Below are 24,432 nucleotides of genomic sequence, written 5' to 3'. Positions count from 1 at the left end.
GCACAAGGTGGGAGCTCCTGCCTGGCAGGACAGGCTTTTGGGGCCAGGTGATGTGTGTTGGGGCATGTCTGGAAGATGAAAGGGCTGATTCTTCTTTTGATCATGAAATTCTCATAAATGTTAATGGGAATTACTTCGAGGTCTAACGAGGGTTGAATTGCTGCCCCCAAGGGAAGGAAGGGGATGAGGACCAACCAAACTTCAGCTGGGAAATAAAAATGCTTGAATTTACCTTGTCCCCCACCTGTGAGAGCAGAAAACCCGTGGGTCAGGGGCTGCCCAGCATCCCTGCATGCTCTTCTGGGAAAAGGGTTTGCCAGGTGTACCCCACTTTGCCCAATTCTGCTGGCAACCACATGACGGGCTTTAAGCATCACCTTAACTCTAGACATAATTTTAATTCACCAATCTAATGCTTTCCCAGTGTACAGTTTGGATTTTCTTTTTTTTTTCCTTTGGTTTTGTTTTTTTTTTTTTTTTTTTTCCTTACATCTTTCCTTCCCTTTTGTGTCTTTCTGGTTCCCACAGACTTCAAACTCACCTGCTCCAACTACTCGCCACCTCCCCTGGCTGAAACGTGACCCAAAGTTTCCAAGTATCGTTACCTTGGGCATATTTAATTATTATATTCCCCTTCAGTTGCTAATTAGAAGCCAAGAGTAGAGGGGATGAGTAATTCCTTGGGATGTCAAGTACACACTTGCCTGAGCTTGCAAAGAAAACATCAGCCCCCTCAGTATAAAGGTGTGAAATAAAAGGATGTGATATTTTCCTTGATGTCTTTAAACCCTGCTCCTGAGATCCAGAGATCCTTGTTGTCTATCTTGGGAATGATTCATGCAGCTGCTGTGCTGGATCCTGCCTCCCCCGAGAGCAGCATAGCTGTAGAGGCAGGATCTGGCACAACAGCTCTTTACATCCGCATCCAAAAGTGTCTCCCCTCCCAGGAATGGGCATGGGATGGGGGGGAGAAATGCTGCTCCAGCTGGGGCAGCAAACCTGGGATGGCAAAAGAGAAAAGCCCCTGCAGACAGGCTCATTCTTCATTTTAAGGAGTACTTTAGTGTGCAGATGCAATTGCTCATCTCTCCCCACTCCCTCCAGCCGTATTATCCCCCTCCTGGAAGGATGGGGGTGGTTATTTTTGCCAGCATTTTCCCAAACTCAATATCTGAGTGCTCCTCAGTGTTCCTCTGACAGGCAAATAAAGGCAGAGTGGATTTTTGGTTACATTTGAAGTCTTAGCTTCTGGGTGTGTGACAATCCTCATACCTTTGTGCTGTCAGGTTCAGCTTTTCCATGCAACCTGCCTAGAAAGCCAGCAACCCGTGCCAAGCATGTTTGATTATATAATCTGTATCTATATCTAGATCTATATCTCTAATTTATTATATTATATTTTATTATATAATATGTATTATATTAAATCATAGTGGCTTAAACAATGTTATATTAAATGATTAAATCAATTATATCAAGTATATAAATTATAGTTAGTAGGAGCTAGAAAAGAGCAAACACTGGTCACAGAGCACTGCCTTGCCAAGCTTGTGCAGAGTAGGCAGGAAGGAGGATGGTGATGATTTCTTGCTGGATTTAAAGACCTGTGTTCTAGTGAAGAAGCTGAATAATCCCTCAACTACATTCACACTAATCCTGGCCGCAAAGCAGGCCCTGTCTGTGCAGCAGTGAATCCCAGGGACTTAGTGAGGATTTTATAGGATTTCCCCCCTTATAAAGGTTGCAAAAGGGAAGGACCCCTGTCCTGAGCACTGCTCAGGACTCAGGACTGGATGCTGTACCTTTGGATGCAAATAAATTTTATTATATTTTATTATTTTATTTATAAAATAAGTAAATTTAATTTAATTTTAGAGATGATGGGCCTTTCAAATGAAGGGAAATGTGTGTCAAAAGCCACGATTTCAATATTAAGAGTTTCAGAGCCAGCTGATTCAAAGTGGCAGCTGTAATTTAATTGTGTTGCAGACGTGCCAAACCCAATACCATAATTAGTGATTCAAAATAATATTTACAGCTCAAAGCATACATATTTAGCAAGAAGTTGAAATTTCCATCTATTTACAATTTTACCAGCTTAAAAAGGTCTCTCAGCTCAGTTTTCCCCCCATTTGCTTGGTTGGGTTTGAAGAGCCTGGCAGAGCAATGCTCAACACTGCTAGGAGAGGAGCTGGGGGTTTTGTCCCCGCCCATGGCACGGGGATTGGAACTGGATGATCTTTAATGTCCTTTCCAAGCCAAACTATTCTAGAATTCTGCGATTTTCCCTGTGAGGACAGCAGTGTTTGCTGGCCTAGAGCAACACCCTGTTGCGTGCCTGAGTTCACGCCAGCGCTTTGCCTTTGTGCTCTGGTACCCAAACCAGCATGAGGGAGGGGGGACCCACTGCACGGCTGGCACTGACACCCACGCTCACCCCAAACAGAGCCACAGAGGGGAAAAAACACCCTCCTTAAAATGCTGCACGTGATTGCTGCCTCCTTCTCCACAAGTATAATGGCACATTGATAGAGGTGCCAGAGAACCTTGGCAAAAACAATTTAAAGAAGAGAAAAAGGAGGTCGCCACATTCAGAATTGCATGATCCCTGCTTGAGTGCTGCTTTTTAGAGCCCTCCTTCGCATGCAGGGCAGGGACGCTGCTGCCGGCCAGGGCTTGGCCAACGCACAAGGAAATGCCAACTGGGATGTGTCTGCCAGCTCTCCCAGAAATAAATGGATCTGTGCCTCAAACCAGTGGCCTTTGCAGGGAAGGAAGAGCTGTTTTTCTAGTGCATCCTCTTCCAAACCTGCTTCTTGCTGGGATGGAGGTGATAATGTCCCAGTGCAGCTGATGGGCTCAGGCACTGTCAGAGAGCACTGTCTATTTACAGCACCCATGAGGGTTATCATGTTAAAATATTGCTTAAGCCTAAAATAATTTAAGAATTTCTAAAGTCATGACCTTGAGCTAGGGTTTCCCTATCCAGCCTGTGTCCAGGCAGGGAGTGGGCACTGCAGGGAGATCCATGAGGGTCTGTATACCAAAATCCACTCCAGGACAGGGACCAGCATCAGTGTTTATACTGTGGCTCTATGAGGGTTTGCCCTCTGTTTCCCTTGTCTCCAACCTCCTCCCAGTGCCCCAATGGCTGGATTCTGTAGGATCCAGTGCACAATCCCACAAAGCAGCAGTAATGATGTTTTGAGGCTGTGCTTTTGACTTCATGGGACATTTTAACTCTGGGTTGGGTTTTACTGCCTTGGAGATCTCTCAGGTGGAGATGCTCCGGGCAAGGTGTGAGTAAGGGTGTGCATGGCAGCCGGCAGGCAGCAAAGGGTAAAATGAGGGCACTGGGGACAGAGAGGGGACAGCCCTTGGCTCCAGCTGGGTGCTGACCCTGCAGAGAAGCTGGGACTGACATGGCAATGTGGGTCTTGGACGTCACTGTGGCTGCCCAGGGGGGCAATTGCCTCTATCCTCCTGTCCCTGGTTGCCCCCAGTACCTCCAGTTGCTCCCCCAGTCCTCCTGACCAAATACCTCCCCTAGTTCCACACAGCCAGCTCTCCCTCACCTTTCCTAGCTGGCCCCTGCATCCCAAACTGCCCCTCAGCTCTTCTGACCTCTGCATTTGCCCTCCCGGCCCCCTAATCCCACACCCCAGCTCTCCCAGATGCACTCTAATATCTCCAGTTGCACCCCTCCACCTCCCCGTATCTCTGTGAGCGCCCCCCACCCCCTCCAGTCCTACACTTCAGCTGACCCCTGACCTTTGCAGCTGCCTCGCAGTCCTACCCCATCTCCACCACTGCCCCCGGTCCCTCTGCCCTGCTCCCCGGTCCCATCTCCCCCATTGCCCCTGGTCCCATCTCCACCACTGCCCCCGGTCCCTCTGCCCTGCTCCCCGGTCCCATCTCCCCCATTGCCCCCGGTCCCATCTCCACCACTGCCCCCGGTCCCTCTGCCCTGCTCCCCGGTCCCATCTCCCCCATTGCCCCCGGTCCCATCTCCACCACTGCCCCCGGTCCCTCTGCCCTGCTCCCCGGTCCCATCTCCCCCATTGCCCCGGTGCCTCTGCCCTGCTCCCCGGTCTCATCTCCCCCATTGCCCGCGGTCCCCCCGAGTTCCCCTCAGATCCGCCCCCCCCCCCCCGGCCCCACAGCGCCCCCCCGCGGCCGCCCCTCGGGCCGCGCCCCTCCCGCTGACGCGGCGCCTGCGCGTGCGCGCGCGGTGCCGGTGCCGGTGCGGGCGGATCCGCGTCCGGCGGCGGCCCCGCGGCCCGGCCGAGCCCCGCTTCCCCCGGCGTGCCCCGCCCCGCCCCGCGGCCCCTCGCCCATCATGTTGGTGCCCGTGTTCACGCTGAAGCTCAACCACAAGATCCTGCCCCGCATGGTGGCGCTGGGCCGGTACGACGGGACGCACCCCTGCCTGGCGGCCGCCACGCAAGCGGGCAAGGTAACGGGGCAGGAGCAGCTTCGGCGGCTGCGGCGCGGCCCGGCCCGGCCGAGCAGCCCCGGCGGCCGCCGCGGAAGCCGCGCTGAGCCCCGCCAGCTCCCCTGCCGGGGCTGAGCGGAGGCAGGAGCTGGGGGCTCGCTCCCCGCAGAGCCGCGGCCCGGGCGCTCGAGCTGCGCGGTGCTCGCAGCCTCGCTGGGCTGCACAGGGAGCCGCAAACGTTAACAGCGGTGACGAAAGTGAGCAGTAGCAGAGTGCCCAGAGAGGCTGCGGAGTCTCCAGCCCTGGGGCAGTTCAAAAACTGTCTAGACGCAATCTGGAATAACGTGCTCTGGGGGGACCCTGTTGGAGCAGGAGGTTGGACTGGGTGACTCCTGTGGCTTCTTCCAGCCTGAACCAGTTTACAAACCCAAGTTGCCACGGAAACGTACGTTTTCTAGCAGACAGCGGGATTTTTTGAAGCCGTGGGTTTTATCATGCAGTCCTCAGAGCAGTGAGCCTTGGCACTGTTACAAACCAAGCTCTGTGCTGATAACGGGGCTGAGGTTTCTGTGGGTGATGCACAAACAGCCTGACGGGAACAGAGAGCATCCTGTGTGCTCTGTTTGAGTTAAAAACATAAACAAAGCAGGATTAAGTACAACCTGACTAATAAAGCATAGGTTGAAGCATAAACCCACAGAGGCACTTAGGTTGTAAATACAAAGAGAGTTCATCTGTGATGTTTCCCAGCGTTATAAATTTTATTTTGGCACCTCTAGGAACAGCATAGAACAAGGGCTTGTCTGAGGGACAGACTGCACAGCCAGAAAGCAAGCTGTTGAGCCTCTGACTTGGCTCCAGGCAATTACAGTGACTGAGTATTGGTCAGTGAAAGTAAAACCATATTTATCATTCATCCTTTTAAAATTAACCTTGTTCATCTACAGATGGAGGTTATAGATATGTACCAGGTAAATTGTCTTAAATGTTTGGGATGTTTTCCAAATACTGCTAGGAGCTGGAAGTAATTTGTTAGTTTGTTGTTGCTCCCTTTGGTTTCCTATTTTTGCCTTACTCCAAAGACTTGTCAGTTGTCACTTTCAGAAACAAACAAAACAACGATGTTGCAACTCCACTCTGGCAAAGAGTGCCAGAGCACTCTTTTTCCTGCCATTTCCTTTTCTTTAGTATAGTTTAAAGAATAAATGTGAGAAATACTATTGTCAGTAAAACCCCCAATCTTTTGTCCCCATTTAGGTTGGGTGAATGCCTTCTTCCCCATCACAGTTGTTACCCAAACAGTAGTCTTTACTGTTTGTATACAAGCAGATACATGTGTTGTATTAATATTTATATCTTTGTTTCTGCAGGTTTTTATTCACAATCCTCATGCCCGAGGACAGAGAATAAACACAAACCGAATGGTGCAAAGTAACCAAGATTCAGACATTTCTCTTCTGAACATTAATCAAGGGATCACTTGTCTGACTTCGGGGGTGCTGAACCCTCAGCTGGGTTATGATTGTCTTCTGGTTGGAACACAGACTAATTTATTGGCTTACGATGTGTATAACAACTCGGATTTGTTTTACAGAGAGGCAAGTTGATTTAACTGTCTGCTTCTTTTAGTATCTCCATAATTTTCTGTTTCTTTGAATTGTAAGGATTACAGTTTTTACATTGTCAACTAATTATGTATCTGTGCTATGCATTATTCCTACTAGCAATATTCAGAATGTTTTGTCTCTAGAATATCTGCAGTATTTCAAACTTGATACGTGAAAATTTACACTCACACATACAGATATACATTGCATTCATATATCCCATCACCTGGCAAGACCAACTTAAAAAAATAGGCATTCAGAGCTCAGGTAAACTGACAGTGATAATGTTGGAAGCTCTCTTCTTCACCTGTGTGATCTGATGTATTATTGTCTGCTGTTTCTTTTTCCTTTAATGCTTCTCTGCAGGTTTCAGATGGAGCCAATGCAATAGTTCTTGGGAAGCTGGGAGATATTTCACCTCCACTTGCGATTATTGGTGGAAACTGTGCCCTGCAGGGCTTTGATTATGAAGGAAATGACCGTTTTTGGACAGTAAGGCCATGCGTTATAGTTTTGATGTTATTAGAAGATTCTTTCAATGGCACTAAATCATCCTGATTTTTTTTTTAGTATGATATCTATTAATTTAGTTGTTGATTGTTCTTAATTTATCTCAGACCTTAAACTGTATTTTGGCCGTGTATTCAGTGCGCTCAGATGTTCCTTGAACACTGATTGTGTCAATTGTTCTGTTGCATTTGAGATAATAAAAATAATTCAGCTTCTGACAGCTGTGACCATCACTGAGTACTGTCCTTCTCTTTGCAGGTTACTGGGGACAACGTTCGTTCGTTAGCACTGTGTGACTTTGATGATGATGGGAAAACTGAGGTTTGTAACCATTTACACACGAATTCAGCTGCTCTTGTGGTCTTGTAGTGAAATGATAATAAAGAAACTTAGATTATCAAATACAACTGACTTACATCTCCAGTTAAAGTTTCTCATTTTTCTTTACACCAGGAGCAATACAATGAAATGCCTGTGATCATCAGCTGGCAAGGCATCTATTTCAGTGGTGTTTCTTGAATATGCTTATTAACTTCTTTAAATTTCAGAGCAGCAACTCGCAAGCTTACACATAAAAGTGAACTGTTGGAAAGCTATTCTTTTGAAGAGCTTCACTTGGTGGTTAAGTCGAGAACTCTGTCTTCACATCCAGGCCTTCTGCTTCCTTATAGGGACACGGGAAATGAAATGCTCTTTGCTTTGCTGATTTAAAATGACAATAACTTGTAACACACATCTTGCTGATAATGATGTGAGGCAAACAACAGGAAACAGCTGCCATTCTGATCATGCAGGCTAAAAGAGATTGACATAAGAATTCACAATTTCACCGATCTCTTTTGGTAATGTTTCTTCATCCCAAATGAGCAATTGTGCTTCTGAATATGAATCTTTAAGAAGAGTAATGGCTTTCTAGTATGCATCAGATGCAAATCAATATGAAATTAAATCATTATGCTAAAAATACTTCTGTTATTTGTCTTAAGGCTTTAAACATAATTACTTGAGTTTCTTTGTTTAGTTCCTGACAAATCCTCATTTGGAATATCCGGTTCGACTACGTAATAGGGATGGGTAAAGGGCCTTGACAGTTTTCATGTGTTCCTTATAAGCACTAAACTGATACAGGCCCTGCTTGATTTGGGTCTTCAGGAAGTGAAATGGTTTCAAGTTTTCAAATCAATTTCTGCACAGCACCTCTTTGTATTTTTTTAATGTGCTGAGAGGTGTTTATAGAAACTGGAGACAGCGTCTAGGGATTCAGAAACCAGGAAACTGATCTATGACACTAATTGCAGATGGTTTCCACTTGTGCTTTTAAGTGGGTTTTGCTGTATTTTTCTGCTTGATGGAAGTTCATTCTCGGCAGTTAGTGTAATCTGGTGCTACTTTGGGCTGAGTAGAGCTGGATACAATATCTGACTAACTTGTTGGGCCAGTTACCCTAGCCTGCATTTACTGAGATGTTTTCAGGATTCTTTTTGATCTTAATTATCTAGGTGATTTTAAAGGGTTTTTACTTATTTATTTACTTTTATTTGTGGCTTTTGTGAAACTGCCTCTGGTTTAAAACTGAAGTTCTGAGAAAATGCAAGAAGAAGCTTTCTAAATTATCACTGTGTGTCTTACCTGGTAAATGACTATGTTAGCTTCATTTCTGTTCTTTCCCCCCCAGTACAAACAAGTTTACATTTAAAATTTACTGATTCTAAAAACTGCATGAATATACTTTTAGTAGCTAACAGAACTAACTTGTCACTGCCTTCCTCAGGATTTCTGGATTGATGAAGGTCACTTTCTGCCATCTGGCAGAAGACTTGTGGAGCAGAACTTTGACTTGCTCTTTCAAGTCCATTCCAGTGGAATGGAAGTCCCTGAGGTGGACAGGGTGAATCAAACTAACAAAAAAAATCTAGGACCTCTGGAAAACACAGCATCACCAGTAATTGTGTCAGGATTGTGTGCTTTTATCTGGTTGCCTTTTGCTGGTGGTTGCAACTTGGTCAAGAAATCTGTGCTTCTTAAATATGTTAATTGTTGCAAATAATTTCAATAGGTGCAGTAGACTTAGCTTGGTGTGATTTAGGTTGACATAATCTGAAGCATGTTTACTTGGGAAGAAAAAAAGCCTTTAATCTTTTTAAAAATCCAAGTTTGTTATGGATTTGTATCTCTTTTGCCAAGTAAAGATGAAAGGCTCCTGGGTTTTAGTGGGGAAAAGTACTACCAGGTTTTAGACTTTGACTTTTAGTTCTGTTTTTCATTGGTTTGATGGATGACTTTGTGGACAAGGCACTGAGCAGATCTCTTTCTTCGTTTCTCAATTTACGAAAGAGAACCTGACAATTGTCATGATCTTCAGTTCAGAATTTTCCACTGGGCTCCTTTCCAGTTAATGCCTTACAACTGGTGAACTAGGAAACAGGAAAATAACTAAAATGTAGGAAATATTAAGGAGTGAGGATGCAGAAGACCCAATTCAATGCCTATTGTTATAACTATTTACATCAAGACAAAACTGATTTTACTTCTACTTGGCAGTAATGGCAGCCACCACTTAGGTTGAAGAAGCAGAGATGGTTGACACTTGGCTTCATTTGGGTTGGTTTGTTTGTTTGTCTTGGGGTTTTTTTGTGTGTGTTTGTTTGGTTGTTGTTTTTTTTTTTTTTTTTTTTTTTAATGAGGGATCTTCAGTGCCACACTTGCAACATGTCATAGATCTGTTAAAACCTCTTCATTGCTGCACTTGAAGTATTAATTTGTCCTCTGGATCCTGGTGCTTGCTTCCTTAGCTTGAATAATTATTTTTAAGGAGCACTGGTTTTTTTTTTTCAGCTTCTTGTGGGCTCTGAAGATTTTGACATCCGCGTATTTAAAGAGGATGAGATTGTGGCAGAAATGTCAGAGACAGAGGTAAATTATTTCTGGCTAATGTTTATTATAGTTGCTGACAGAGCTGAAAGTGTTGTGTACTCTAAAGCTTCTCTGGTTCAGATTTATTGTGTAGTTAAGTAGTTACTTAACTATTTGGCACAGTATCTACTCTGCCAGAGCTGTGAAAGTTTGAATTTAATAATGTCTTTCATTATGCAGGGGCCTTTTCCTTTGTTTATTTATAAACCTTTCACCCCACTGAGAAAAGGGGCTATTCTTGGCTGACAGGAGCCTGTGCAAAGATGATTAAGGTTGCTGGATTGTGATTGAAGCTCTTAGTGTCTTCTGAGTAAAAGGATGTCTTCTGCAGTTTTCCTCAAATGTTTTTGATGCAGTCATGATGATGTAACTTGTCCCTGTGTGTATATCCAGACAGTGCATGGCAGGGTAGAAGGGGGATGCCCAGGCAAAACTGGAAGGTTATGTTGCAATTGGAGTTACACACTGGCTATATAAAAAGAGCTGTGGTGACTAAAGTAAGGTATGGGGGCAGGTATGTTTACAGAGGGATAGGAGTAGCTGTAGGAATTGCTGTTTAGCTTAAGAACTGAGAGAAGATGCCCCCTGATTTTGGTTTCTAGGAAGGGAGTAAAATATCCTTATCACTGCATTGAGAAATGTTCTCAGCCTTCATGGCCCTTCTGGACCCAAGGTAGAGTAAGGTCACAGACCTTTGTCCTTTAAGACGTGAGGCCTCCCTGCTGCCCAAGATGGAACTAAAAGGCTTAGCTACTAAACTACTTATGAAGAGCTATAAAAGACAAAGGCAGGCACTGTTCCAGAAGAGGAAGTTGTTGCTATCACTACAATTAGAACTGGGCCTGTGTATGTCTTGCTCTCTGTGCAGTGGCTAGTCTGGTCATTAGATATTTCTAGTTAAAGGGATGCTAAAGGTCTGTCGCTCTCAAGTGTGATTTATTTCCAGATCCTCAGTAGAATTGTTTTAGTTCACACCTCAGTCATAGGAGGCATTATGATTCCACTGTTCTAACATAAAAAGACACAGCTGAACCTAAACCTTTCTTTTTGGGTAGGTAAATTCAGGGAACAGTGTCTTTGTACATTGTTTGGTTTGGAAGTCTTGGGTAGTTTTCATTTTTTGTGTTTAATCACTTATTCTGGTGAAGCTGAAGCTGTAGACTGTTGTGATTCTTAAAAAGGGACAATAAATTTGGGTTTATTGTTACCTTTGAGTTTCTGACTGTTGCTGTGGTATTTTGTCCTTACTGGATGCTTGTAATTTAGTTTGATACTTAGGAAGGACTTGGCAGAAGATTGTGAGAGGAAAGGATAAAGGGTTTGGAAACAAAGTTTTGTGGTAAGACATCCAAGGGGCACAGTCAGATGAGTTTAAATAAAATGTTGGAGAAGAATTTAATTGAAGGAAGTCTCCTGTGCTACATTGTACAAAAGACCAGACAGATGATTGCAATTGTTCCTCCTGAAATGAAAATCTCTAGTCTCAGTGTGTGGAAAAACCTGCATTTCCAAGCCCTGAGAACCTTAGCTCAGTGAGGAATGGGTTTTAAAAGGAGTGAGAAACGGGCCAGGTTACGACTCTCAGGTCTTTCTTCAGAGCTTATTCAGGTAGGACACCTAGCTTGGTGTTCCAGTTGTGTTCCAAAGAAGTCCAGCTGTGGCAGTTTTTAATTTTTATCTTACTAGTACTGGGCAAAGATTTTCTACCACTAATATCTCCAGGGCTTTCCTAACCCAGGCAAGTTGAACCTTTGGCATCATCAGCTCCTCAAGCTTAAGGAATACTGTGTGTAGTTTCTCAATGCTAGTGTGTTAGCACTGATGACCACAGGAATCCTATGAGCAGTTGTTTGGCTGTCTGCGGTAGGAAATAGCTGGTCAAAGTACACAGTTTGAGGGCAGTTCTGCAGTCCTTGCTGAAGTGTGTCCTAACACTGGCAATACAGCTTGTGTGAGGAAATCCTACAAGGCCTTCAGTGATTCCAGACTGATTCTTAAAGGTTGTTACTTCAGTATTCAATACTTCCTACAACAGTCTTACTTACCACTTAGGAAATGTAGGACGCATATGACAGATGGATAACCTGTTCCCTGTTAGTTGAAGTTGCACAAGTTCTCACTGGTGTGTCCCCTCTCCCCTCCTCTCCCCTGCAGACGATCACTGCCCTTAGCCCCATGTATGGCAGCCGCTTTGGCTACGCTCTTGCCAACGGCACCGTCGGAGTTTACAACAAGGCAGCGCGCTACTGGAGGATTAAGGTTAGTCCATTGTTGGAGCATCATCACTGGAAGCTTGAGGGCTGCCTGGAGACTTGGTATCTAATTCCAGGTCATTCTCATGTTACCTTAGGTGAACTTTGCTGAGCAGAGAACTTAATGTAATTTTGTTCTTAAAAAATCTATTGGGTTTTATAGGTTCATGTGAAATACCAGGTCAGTTCCTGCAGTACTTTTGGGCTGTTGGTGATGGTTTAAACAACAGGGATACAACCATACAACTAGGGATTCTTCAGCTTAGCAAGAGGCATTTGAGTTTGTGTTAGAAAATCCTCTGGTTGAATGAATAAACTTTTTCAGAAGCTGAAATCTTGCATTGTCTATGTTCCAGGTTAATTTTTCTCATCAATAGCAATTTCCTGCTAGAGCAAATCAGTTTGACAAGATCCTTTCCTCATGCTGATTTTGATATTCTTAATATAACACAGAACAGTATATTTAATAGTAATAAGAATATTCCTTGAGAGGTGGCAGGAAGAGGCTCATGGTTGTCCTCAGCAGTCTAATTTTATGACTGTGTGGAGGCCCTGATGCTTTTTTTCCTAGAGGATTTGGTTTTTTGCACTTTGTTTTTGTGAGTTCTAATCACCTGTTTGGATGGAAATGTATTTCAAGGAACTATCAGGTCCTTTAAAAGCAGTGTACTAAATTAGTAGTGCAAGGGCTAAGATGTCACATGTATCTGTGACCTTAGTGATGCTGAAACTTCCTGCTAAGAGGCATAGTTGTACTCCTTTCTGTACTCTCTGTAGTCTCATAGCTCAGTGTTTTGCAAGAGGCAAGCATGTGAAGTTTAGAGAACATACCCAAGCTTAATTTGTTCTTTCTATTCTGCCCTCAGTCAAAAAACCAAGCAATGAGCATACATGCATTTGACCTGAACTCTGATGGAGTGTGTGAGTTGATCACTGGCTGGTCTAATGGGAAGGTGAGTTTATACAGGGGGAGAATGAGGAGCTGTAGATATGGGGGCTGTGTTTGAACAAGGCTGTTAAGTTATCTGATGAACAACAACCAAAAAATGAAAAAGACTTAGAAACCTGAGCACTGCAGATCTATTGCAATAAACCTAGTTGGGCTTCTGAGTCTTGTGCCAAATGCAAGATCAGAGAAAAGCTGCTTCCCCTGCTTAGCTCAGAGTCAATTGCTAAGGTGTGGCAAGTTGTTTCCATGGCAGCAGAGATCATATGCCACATCCTAGAGTTCTTGAGTGTCTCTATTCAGGTGTGTCTTGAAGGCACGTGAATAATCCTCTGCAGTGTGTTCTGAATGTTCCCAAACCACAGGGAAGACAAAGCAGTTATGTAACAGGAGAGCAGCGTCAGTCTTGACTGTGGCAGGATTAATCAAGCATTATTTCATATAGAGTCATTCTATACAGCTCAATTTTAGTCTTTTAAGCCTGTTCCTTGGTATTCCCCTTTGCCAGAAATGACTGTTTTAACTGCCACATCTCTCCTGGATGCAGCTTGCCAGGTTTTTCTGTAAAGCTGTGCTTTTTTCTTCACACCTCTTATTACTGTCATTAGCCTGCGGCACTTTAATAACTTCATATCAAGCTGGCAGTCCGGAGCCCAGATGTGTTGTAACTTACATTGGATGAGATATGTAACATTGTTAAAGTAAGAGCTGTAGTGGTGAAACAGCAGGCCAGAGGCCTTACAAACTGAATCCTGACTCCAGCCGACAGAAGCCATGAGAAAGCTGACAGCTCTTCATGAGAACAGAGTCCTGCAGCAGTGAAAAACAACTTGTTTTCCTTGAGAAAGAGCTCTAGGACTGTAGAAAACAACCTGCTTTCCCTGAGAAGGTACTCTAGGACTGTGAAAAACTCTAGCCACCTGTATAAATTGTTTTTACACCATTAGGCAGGAAAATGAAAACTGTATGTCACAAACAACTCATTCTGCATGTACACACCAGCAGATTGAGTGACCAGTCAATACAGGGTAACAGCTTGTTGCTGCCCAATTGGGGCTAGACAGGGGATGTTCTTTAAAAACTCTATATAAAGAGATGTGTGAATAAACTGGGATCTTTCCTCTTTGCTCCATAAATGTGTGCCCTGCATCTTTCTTTATGGAGCTCCACAGCGACAGAGAACCTCTCCTTGCTTTGCTCCTGTTCTTTTTCACTGGTAGTCTCTACCCAATTTGTTGGTCTGAAACAGTCCATAACTCCTAGAAAGAGTACTGCTGTGACCTGTGCTTTGGAAATTACACAGTGCATGGAACTGAGCCCACCTCACTCTTCTTATCGATTGAAAGATAATTGAAGGTTATGGTATTTGTGTATAAAAATAATTCACCACACAAGGGCTGCAGTTGAGAGGAGAGGTTGTAAATACTGCATTAAAGTTATTTCTGGTTTAGTCCCATCATTGCTGCATCATGTGTGCATAACCTTTCCCGTGCAGATTTGCAGTTCCTTTTATTTCCTTCCTTTTTTAGTTTTGTAACTTAGGGAAGCATCTCTGAAGAGAAGTTCCTTCTAGCTTCTTCTGGAGTCTGCCTAGAGGTCATTTCTTGATAGTACTTCTTTCTTGTGTGGTGTTGGGATGAGCAGAGCTGCAACTTCCCCTGCAGTTCTGTGAGCAGAGCTGGCTTTCAGTTAACACCTCAGAGTATGGCATGGCACATGTTTTGGAGTTGGCTTTTCTCTTCATGCTGAGCTTGGAACTTTTTGTTTTTCCAGGTTGATGCACGCAGTGACCGGACTGGGGAGGTCATCTTTAAAGACAACTTTGCTTCCTCGATTGCAGGACTGGTGGAGGGGGATTACAGAATGGATGGGAGCACCCAGCTAATCTGCTGCTCAATTGATGGTGAAGGTAAAAGCATTGTTAACGATATTAATGTAATACACAGCAATATCAGGCACATCACATCATCTCAGATTAGCTAAACATCATTTTGGTTCCAGCGTTTTGTGTGCCAAATTCCCTTTGCTTTATGTGCAGTTAAGGGAATTTTGAGTTACGCTATCTGCAAACAGGATTTTGAATATTGCCTTTTCTGTGAGAATCAGCATGTGTTTCATTATGATCCAAGAAACCATCAAAAATCATTTGTCTAATGGAAGAAACCCCATCCTAATGCAAAGATAATGATATTCAGTACAGACTCTGGTTCTTCAGGCTACATTATAATAGATGTATGTATAGGAAATCTTTTTTCTGTGTTTTAATTCTTTGGCCGCTTTACAGTAGGTAAAGGTGTTTAAAGAACTAAGGGTGTGTGTGTTTTGGTTTTCTTCTGCAGATGAAGAGTTTTTCTATTAGAAATTTTAGATGTTAACAGCGCTTTGTTTCCTGGAAAATGCCATCCTGAGACTGGAGAAGTGGTGGATTTATCCCACCATGCATTCAAGAAGTCAGACCTCATTATTGTGAGTGGAAATAAATATGATCACAGATGATTTAAATAAGCTCAGTATGAATTTACAGGGATGGCTCCAGGAAAGACACTGGTGTGATTATCCGACTCCTTGGCGTCAGTGGCCTGAGACAAGCAGGTCTGGCACAACCCATTTGAAACAAAAGCCTGTCCTTGTTAAATAGCAGTGTGTTTTGCTGACTGTCTTAATCACAGGCTGTGGGGATTTGCTGCATTTGGGCTTCAGCCTATAAACCTTTTTCCCAAGCTTATGGAAGGGGAGCATTGTAAGCAGTTCTGGAGAACCTTGTCCTAGCAGAGTTGTGTAGATTGGTATCATGAACACAATCATCTTTTTCTGGTGGGTCCATTGTAGACAAGCCTTGCACGATGAAGATCCCTTTAGGCCTTAGTAATTAGTGTGGCTGGGATTATATAGAGAGTATTATTAGAGTTCTGTTTGGGACCAGCATCCTTTCACATGAGGTGTTCTCCTGTGTTGCAGTGGTTTTTGTCTTGCTCTCATTTTAAATGAATGATTCACTCAGAAATAATAAGGTGTGTCCTTTCATTGGAGGGCAGTGTACGAGCTGAATGATTTCGAGTTCCATGCAACTTTTTAGAGGGCAGCAGTCATTTACAGTCAGGCAGCATATTCTTCCCAGGTAGAAGATTTTTGTCCCTAGCTTCCATTGTCAGAGCTGCAGTCAGGGCACAGAGCCTTAGAGCAAAATGAAAGTTGTCTCATCACCTGTTCAGGTCCTCTGTCTCCTCTGACAGAGGTATTTCCATAACTCTGTGCTCCACTGGGCTACTAGGAAACAAGTCTTACCCCTTGAAGTGAAGTATTCCTTGACTTGGTAAAAGCTAATGTGGGTAAATCTTGTTTGCTGGCTGATTAACAATGACTTACAGCCACTTCCAGACAGCAACAACTCCTCTGACCAGCTCTAGAAATCCAGGTACACATTTTATTAATTTTGCATAATTGTAAACTTGCCTAAGCACCTTAAAGAATGATTGCAGTGGGAATCCTCTTGCAAAAGGACTGGGTGCTGCACTTGTCTGGTCAGGTGAGTACAGCTTAAAGACGGGTTGGAAATTCACCTTTTTTTTTTTTTTAAATATGCGGTTCTCTTGCCTCAGTCACTCAGAAAGTGGGAGACTGTGGGTCTAAATCAATGCTCAGGTTTTCAGGTTTTCAGCTGAATAGTACTAGCTGCAGAGAACAGAACTGCAGAGGTGGTACATGGGAGTCATGTAACAGAAACGGAAGTTCTGGGCAGGCTGTTGAAGTCTTTGCTGAAATGGGTTGTGTTTTGTTTTTGTACAGTCCGAGGCTATCTGCCAGGAGGTGAGGAAATGAAAGGGAACCTAATGGATACAAATGCTGAGCAGGATCTTATCCGAGAACTTAGTCAAAAGAAACAAAATCTGCTGCTGGAATTGAAAAATTATGAGGAAAATGCAAAGGTACTGCTTAAATAATGTGTAGGGCCAAAACACACCTTCATGTTGGGATAAATCCAGAGTAATCTGGGAAGCGGTTGTGGGGCAGTCCAGACAAGTCAGAGCTGTAGCTCGTCAGGATGCAGTGAGATCGTCTGCTGGGGGCTCCTGCCTCTGCCTTTGGCTTGCTCCCCGTGCAAGTTCAGAACTTGCTTTTTGTATTTTAATAATGCTTTCTTTGCTTCTTCCTCTTGCCAGAGCAGTTGTGCTTGGAGATGGATTCCCTTCAGCTTGTGCTTTGGCTTAGGACTGAAAGTTGTAGTTTTCAGTGCGTAAGCCATCTTGGGAGTCAGAGGGGGTTGTGTGAGAGGATCAGGTCACTGGGTGAGGGCAGGGAGCACTGCCAGCATGTAGGAATCACAATTGTGGCTTGATGGTGAACATTTCAAAAAATAGTCTGAGGAAAGCAAACTCACCTTTGAACAGCAAATGACCACCATGGCAGAAGCTTGGAATTCTGTAAGATTGTGTTTAAAACTGACGTATGTGAAGTGTTTTTTGAGTAAAGGTTTGCATACAGAGCTGAGGTCCATCCATAGTGAAGCACTCAAACATATTGTAGCCCGTGTCCACAGCTCCATGCCTAATCCAGCCACCACTCATAGCTAGTTGGAAGTGTCTGGGAATTACTGTAATATAACCTTCCTCTGAAAGAAAAGAGAAGTGACTTGTGTATATGTTTTCTAGGTTTTTTTGAATGAAAATCTTGAAATTCTGATACTGATGGGTGGTATGTGTTTTGTAACAGGCCGAATTGACCACTCAGTTGAAGGAAGCTGATGGGCAGAGAGGTCTGATTCCAGCAAACACACAACTCCAGACAGCCCTCTCAGTTAATCTGGGCTCTGACAGCCAGTCTGCCCATGTGGAGCTGTGTATTTCCACCACAAATGGTGAGTGGTAACCTGCAACCACTGATATTCACTTCATGTAAAATCATGCAAATTTTTAGTTATATTTAGCTGGTGATTTGAATGTGTCCTCTTTATTGTCTGTAACGTCCCTTTTGTGGTTTCTTTCCTTTCACAGGGTTTTGAATCAGGCTTTGTTCCTTGCATGGGTCTAGGGGAGAGGAGTTTGATGGAATTTGTTTCTTACTATGTGTAATTTTCTGAGGCAATTAATATTTAACTTGGATGATACCAGCCTCGGTGATCCCTGCAGCACTTCTTGTGTTGATTGTAAACACCAACCCACAGCTGAATTAGTGAGGGTGTTGCATGAGTGCAGCTGGATCTCAGCTGGCTTTACATGCAAAACTGGAATTACCCCAAGACAGCAAATTCACCTTGTACCAGGCATGCTGAGGATGCATGTCAAGTCCAGATAGTCCTGGTCACCTGGGATATTTTAACAATTCAGAGGAGTGATGTAAGGAGTTGAACATGCTTAATTCTGAAAACAGTGGTGGTTTGTTGCCAGAGGACAGCTTTTAATTTGGGAACTGCTTTTTCTTCCTGTTGCTAAGACACAATCATCCGTGCTGTGCTGATCTTTGCTGAGGGCATATTTGAAGGAGAGAGCCATGTGGTCCACCCCAGTCTCCAGAACCTCTCAGGCTGTGTTCGTGTTCCCCTTACTCCACCCAAAGATGTCCCTGTGGATTTGCACATCAAAGCCTTTGTGGGTTACCGAAACAGGTGAGTTTATGGTGTGATCTCTGCTGGTCTCCAGAACTGTGGGACCAGGAAACAGCAATAATGTGGTTTCATGCTTGTCCCATGGGAAGTGCACCGTTAATTCCTGGGTGCCCTATTTCTCTGTCTTAATGAAAGGAGAGCTGGGATGCTTTCTTAAAAACATTGATGCACCTGTGGCACTGAGTTCTTTTCCAGACAAAGTCTAAATGCTCTGGAATCACTGTGATCTTTTGTGTTCTGGTTCTGCTTTTACGGAAGGAATGAACATTTTTCCAGGAGATGTCTTACTGTGGGTGTGTGGAGGGAATCAACAGATGCAGAGAGTCCATCCTATTATCCCCAAGGGACTGGGCCCTGGATCTTGGCTGCTCTGGATGGAGTACTTGAGCAAGCCTGGAGACACAGCTTTGTCTCTCAAGTAGCCCTTAACCCATTTGGCTTCAGGGCTAATAGAAAGTAACACATGCTTGATTTCAAGACAACATTTTTCCAGTCTCCCTTAGAAATCTCTCCATAGAAAATAAAATGTCTCTTCATATACCCTTGAAAACAGCTTTCTTCCTGCTCACATCTGCCAGAGCTGTTGGTGCCTGAGGAGGCAGCATTCTTTCCCCGAATAGGGAGGTATATTTTGAGAGCTAGCCACCCACTGCAGAAAGACTATATGGGACTGAATTCCCTTTCTGTTTTCTCTATTTGCCATTATTATTGCTCTTAATAAGACTTCCCTGAACTTGTAAAGAAAATACCCAATCATATAGTAAAATTGTAAGTGTATTAGCCTAGTGAGCATACTTCAGTGGGAGGATTATTGAAAATTACAGGAATGGAGAGGAATCATACGACCTCGTGAAAAGCCCGGAATTTCCAAGTTTCAGTGTTTCTTCTGGGGAAGCAGTAAGCAGGTGACTATGTAACTGAAAACTGTGGATGTTAGTCCCCAGCTAAAAAAGAACCAGGAACCATTTCAATAGGTGAATCCCTGCTATGTTATTAATTCTCTGATTTTCTGTTGGGTTGCTTCCAGCACACAGTTCCACGTATTTGAGTTGACGAGACAGCTTCCCCGCTTTTCCATGTATGCCCTGAGCAGCCCAGACTTGGCCACAGAGCCCCTGAGCTTTGTTAACTGTACCATGAATGAGAGGCCACAAAGGGTGAGTTTCTGCTCTTCTTCCTGGTTTCAAGTCTTGCATAGCTGGAGGGTTTGCAATCAGCTTGAGATTCCCAATAGCAAAGGAGAAATTATGCAGTGATCTGCACTACTGACCTTCAGAGACTGTGTATTTCAAGTCAACCCTGCCTTTTTCTGTCTTTAAAAGATGACTCAGTTGAGGCAGTCCAGGCATCAGGAATTTCTGCAGGAACTAAGGGCCTGAGATCAGAAGGTGTTTCAGATATTATCTTGTTTGCTGTGTGCCTGCTAATAGCGGGAGACCTATAGTGTGTGTTGAATTTTGTAAATGAGCAGAGAACAGGAAAAAGGCAGCAGAGTGCTCAGGTAGTGGCTGAATTTCATACCAGTCTCTGATTGTTGGATTTGATTATTTTAGGAATATTCAGCTTTGGTGCAATGATTCAATTGTCCTCATTCTAAGAAGTTCATGACATGGGGTTATGGGATGAAATTTAGTAAATGAAATTTCCAGGGTACCCTGTACAGAGTGTTCTGGTGCACATTATTTGCAGGGACATTGTGTGGTTCCCCAGGCTTTACACACAAGGGATGGCTGATGCTCTTAATTTTATTTTTGCAAGATCATTATGTGGCTGAATCAGAGCTTCTTGCTGCCAGAGGATGCGGAGTTCCAGAGTGCTCCCTTTCAGGTTTGCTTCACTTCCCTTCGTAATGCAGGTCAGCTCTGCATCAAAATCAAGCCTGGTGGAGAGGTGAGTACCTCCCTGGAGAAGGGAAACAACCCTTTAATGATACTCCAGTAAAACCAGTATACCCATATTGCCAGTGGGAGGCAGTAAAAGTGAAGGATGACTAAACAGGCAGAGAAAATATTCATGTTTTTGGAAACTTCTGTGTCTGTTTACTGTTGGTGGGTAAAATTCCAGGGCCTGTTACTGAAGTAAACTGCTTAGCCTGAGGATCTTTAGGAAGGAGAGAAATTATTTTCTCACAGAATGGTTTCCAGGAGCCATAATGTGAGGCACAAAGGCTGCCTGTAACTTCTGCCTGTAACTGGTCCTGTGTGCACAGATGCCTCTCTATCCCAAACCTGAATAAAGCCCCTTTGAAATCAGTGTGTTCTTGTCTACTGAAAGCTGTAGAGCTTGCCCATGCCCTCCTGATAAAAGGACCTGCTTTGAGCATGGGTAACTGTTGGAGAAGCAATACTGCTGGGCAGTTTCAGATGTTCTGGCATGGAAGAGTGCTAAAGTGCTTTCTTTCCTTTCTGACAGATTTCCATCAACACAGATGATATTGATCTAGCTGGTGACATTATCCAGTCAATGGCCTCTTTCCTGGCCATTGAGGATTTGCAGGTGGAAGCAGATTTTCCTGCCTACTTTGAGGAGCTGCGGAAAGTATTGGTGAAGGTGAGGAGGCTTTGGACATTTCTGAGTAGGCAGATAAGCAGTCACTGGGATTTTTTATGAGAGGATCTCTAAACTATTTTATCTTTTATTGTGGAAATTGGCCCACAATGGCTTGCTGTATATTCTGTGGGCATTTAACTTTCAGTCTGTTTTTGTTCTGTAGAACAGCCCTTGGTCCCATCAGTTGGTTGTTTAGGATAAATACGTTATCTGGGAGACTGAGCTCTGGTTTTGGGTCAGCATGTGAGATTTGTATCTCAGTCTGCTCCCCCTTTCTGGGGGCCAAAGTGCTGCTCCAGCAGTGGGGAGTGAGGGGAAAGAGAACAGTGTCAGGGATACTGGTTGGTTTGGTTGGGATGTTATTTCCTATTGCTCTGGGCTGAGGTTTAGCCTGAACCCTGTGTGCTGGGGTGCCAAGGACCCTTGCTCATGACTTGTTTGCCTTGGACAGGTGGATGAGCATCATGCAGTGAATCAGAGGCTCACTGCTGACATGGCTGAACACTCCAACCTCATCCGCAGCATGCTGGTTCAGGCGGAGGATGCCCGGCTCCTGGGAGACATGTGAGCAGTTGCTTCCTGGTTTGTGTGTTTGGGGTTTAGAATGGCCAGTCTTTGCTTTTCAGGAAGAAAAGGGCACAGGAAAACATTGGTGTGATACAAGAGTTGCCTAGTTACAGTTTTTGATGTAGAATTGTACCTTTGATGGTCTCACCATGAGGTCTCCTTGAACCTTGTCGTGTTCTTTAGGTAGGAAACCAGTCGGGAAGGGAAGAGGGCAAGGGTAGGGGCTTAGTGTACAGCAGCTAAGGTGAATTTACTTCAAGATGGTGAGATATGTTAGAAAAGATATATTAAGGGAAGAAAGCAGGAGAAGCTATCTGTGGTGTGTGAAATTTTGAGAACACCAAGAAAGAAACTTTTGGTGTCAGATTTTCACTCTGATTTACTGTTTTCCTGCTAATTTCAAGCTTTACTCTGAAGAGCAGCGGTAAAGAGGCCCAAGCTACTGCAGGGCAGTGGTACTTTCACTGGAGAAAGTGGTGCCTCCACTTTGCCTTGCTAGATAAAGTAACTGCAAAAATAGGCTGTTCAGTGTTTTCTTGTAAAATGACGAGTATAACCAACATGTCTAGCCAAGTCTGGTGTCTCGTAGCTGGCAGACATGCAGGTGACTGTGGTTGCCAACACAACCACGTATTGCTACACCTTTATATTGACAAACCAGGAATGACTTTCTTGTCCTCAGAGATGCAAATAACTGGACTGATTGTTCCCCAGGAAAAACATGAAGGCACGGTACAGCGAACTGTATGACCTGAACAGAGATTTAATAAATCAATACAAAATTCGTTGCAACAATCACACAGAGCTGTTGAATAATCTGAAAGCTGTGAATCAGGCAATCCAAAGGGCTGGGCGATTACGTGGTAAGTCTGTGTTTTTGAAAGCAGTGGGAGTCTCAGACCCCCAGAGAGGCACATAAGATACGTCCCAGCGGTCACCTTGGTTAGTTAAATGACTTTAGGCTTTTTGGCCTGAAACTCAGTTAGTAGAAGTAATTTTTCATTCTTTAGTCATAGCCAATTATGTGTGACAGTCAACTGTGAGTGTCCCATATAATCCGGAATCACAATTCTATAAAGAACAATTTGAAATAATTTCCAGATTTTTGAATAAGGCAGAAATTGATAGTTTTGTTGAACATACTACTTTAAAATGTTTTTAGAATTACTTCAGTTCTTAGTTTATAATTCTGCTTTAAAAAAAAAGCAACTACTAACTTAAGCAGGACTGTTTTATCTGCATTATTAGTCCTCTAGGTCTTCGGGGAGGGAGGTACTTTTTTGTATGTTTATAGAATTCCCCTTCCAACAAACTCTCATAAAACAGAGCTACAGGGGATTCTTCTTTATAGAAATGATTTTATTTATGTACTAGAAAAAAGGTGGTGATTCTTCATATGTTAGAAAAGCATTTGAAAGAAATGTCAAAATTTTCAGCCTGGATCAAATAAGTATTTTTACCAGTTTCTTACACTGTAACTGAGGTTTTTTCCCCTTTCTTTTCCTTTTTTTTCCTCCTTGCAGTTGGCAAACCTAAAACACAAGTGATCAGTGCTTGTCGGGATGCAATAAGAAGCAACAACTTCAACACACTGTTCAGGATAATGCGTGTGGGAACAGCTTCTTCTTAGGGAGAGGAGCAGCAGCTGTGCAGAGGCAGTGATTCCATGCAGCGAGCAGATAATGGGTGACAGGCAGTGAATTCAGACCCCTACTCCACTGTAGGGTGAAGCAGTTACAATGGTATTGCTGTAGTTAAGTTGTCAGGTGAGAAATATTACACAGACCAAAGCTCCATGAAGAGAGCACCAGAGTTTAAGTGCAGATGCGGTATTTATGCAAGATAGACGTTCAAACAGTTATTTTTTATTACAGTAATTTATTTATGTATTTAAATATATTTTGTAGTTAAGGCATTGGTCTTTTTCATTAAAACATAGACTGGCTTGACTGATTTTGTTCTGATTTAGTTGGGGAGATGTGTACTGCTGAATTTGTTTGTTGAAAAAACCCAACCCAAACAACTTCTCTGATTTCTGCTGCATAGTTCATTTACACTTGAACTTCCTGTGCTGGAGAGTCCGGGGTTTCACGCAGCGATGTGTGGCTCTCGAGGTAAACTGCAGAGCAGTGCATGAAAACCACCAAAAGATAACATCTTGCTGGCTCTTCAGCCAGAAGATCTTTGACAGGTATCCAGTTCCATGATCTCTGCAGGTAGGAGGTGGTCTGTTTCATATCCAGCACTCTCCCCACACCTGCATTTCAGAAAGTTTTGCTTCCAGCTACTGGTTCTGTGCTACTGCTGGAAAAACTGCAGATACTGAGGTGGGCAAGGGTGCATTTCAGGAACAACAAAAACAAACTACACACCCAAGCTTGGTGCATAATCATGAAGAGCTGGTAGTACTCAATGGGATCAAAAGAAAGTATTGGAAAATGACTTGGCTCCTGGCTCAAACCTGTTTAGTTGTGTGATCTCTTAGAGTTGGATTAAAATATTACAGTAAGGCTCTATCTCAGATCTAAAGGTATTTTAGAACCTTTGCCAAAGCAAATTTCTTTTGGAAGCTAAAAATAACCTGCACAGGATGGAGGTTGGGCCCCAGTGCTCCTGCCTCAGCATCATCCTTGCCACCATATCTTGGTGTTAGCGACGTGGGCAGGGAGGAGTTGGCCCATCTCGAAGTTCTTGGGTGGCTTCTTGGGGCTGTCAGAAGGAGTCATGGCCTCTAACTGGTCTCTCCTATGAGCTACTACTGAATTAAAACCAGCAACACACCCTTTGTTACAGAGCCACTGGTGAGCGTGGTGTGACCAGTTGAATGGGGAATGTAATTCTCACAATATGTTTTATTCCCAAAACTGCCCCTTGCCACTGCCTTGGCCCCTTCCATATGGAGAACTATGCTGCTGGAAGCACAGACCTGTGTCAGTCAGAATCTGCAGCCCGAGCTCATTTGAATCCTTTCAAGAAACTGGTTGTTAGTCAAATCCAGCTGCTTGGTAGAAGGGTGGTGAGCCACCCATGCTGTTCTAAGCAAGTGAGCT

At 43.8% G+C, this 24,432-nt stretch overlaps 1 protein-coding gene across 1 annotated transcript; it reads left to right on the top strand.

The window, feature by feature from the left end:
* The first annotated feature begins 4,237 nt into the window (after window positions 1–4,237).
* On the top strand, window positions 4,238–23,331 carry BBS2 (Bardet-Biedl syndrome 2). The gene is made up of 17 exons (XM_038148138.1): window positions 4,238–4,456; window positions 5,806–6,033; window positions 6,409–6,534; window positions 6,811–6,873; window positions 9,388–9,465; window positions 11,620–11,724; window positions 12,584–12,670; window positions 14,437–14,572; window positions 16,450–16,589; window positions 17,374–17,518; window positions 18,094–18,265; window positions 19,293–19,422; window positions 20,024–20,155; window positions 20,678–20,815; window positions 21,267–21,379; window positions 22,097–22,245; window positions 22,906–23,331. Exons 1-17 carry the CDS (start codon window positions 4,340–4,342, stop codon window positions 23,010–23,012), a joined length of 2,166 nt encoding a protein of 721 aa, XP_038004066.1. The 5' UTR covers window positions 4,238–4,339; the 3' UTR covers window positions 23,013–23,331.
* The last annotated feature ends 1,101 nt before the right edge of the window (window positions 23,332–24,432 follow it).

This window comes from Motacilla alba, chromosome 11 (assembly GCF_015832195.1).
Source record: "Motacilla alba alba isolate MOTALB_02 chromosome 11, Motacilla_alba_V1.0_pri, whole genome shotgun sequence".
Classification (NCBI taxonomy): Eukaryota; Metazoa; Chordata; class Aves; order Passeriformes; family Motacillidae; genus Motacilla; species Motacilla alba.
Note: the sequence above shows the minus strand (reverse complement) of the source record. Positions and strands in the feature narration are given on the sequence as shown.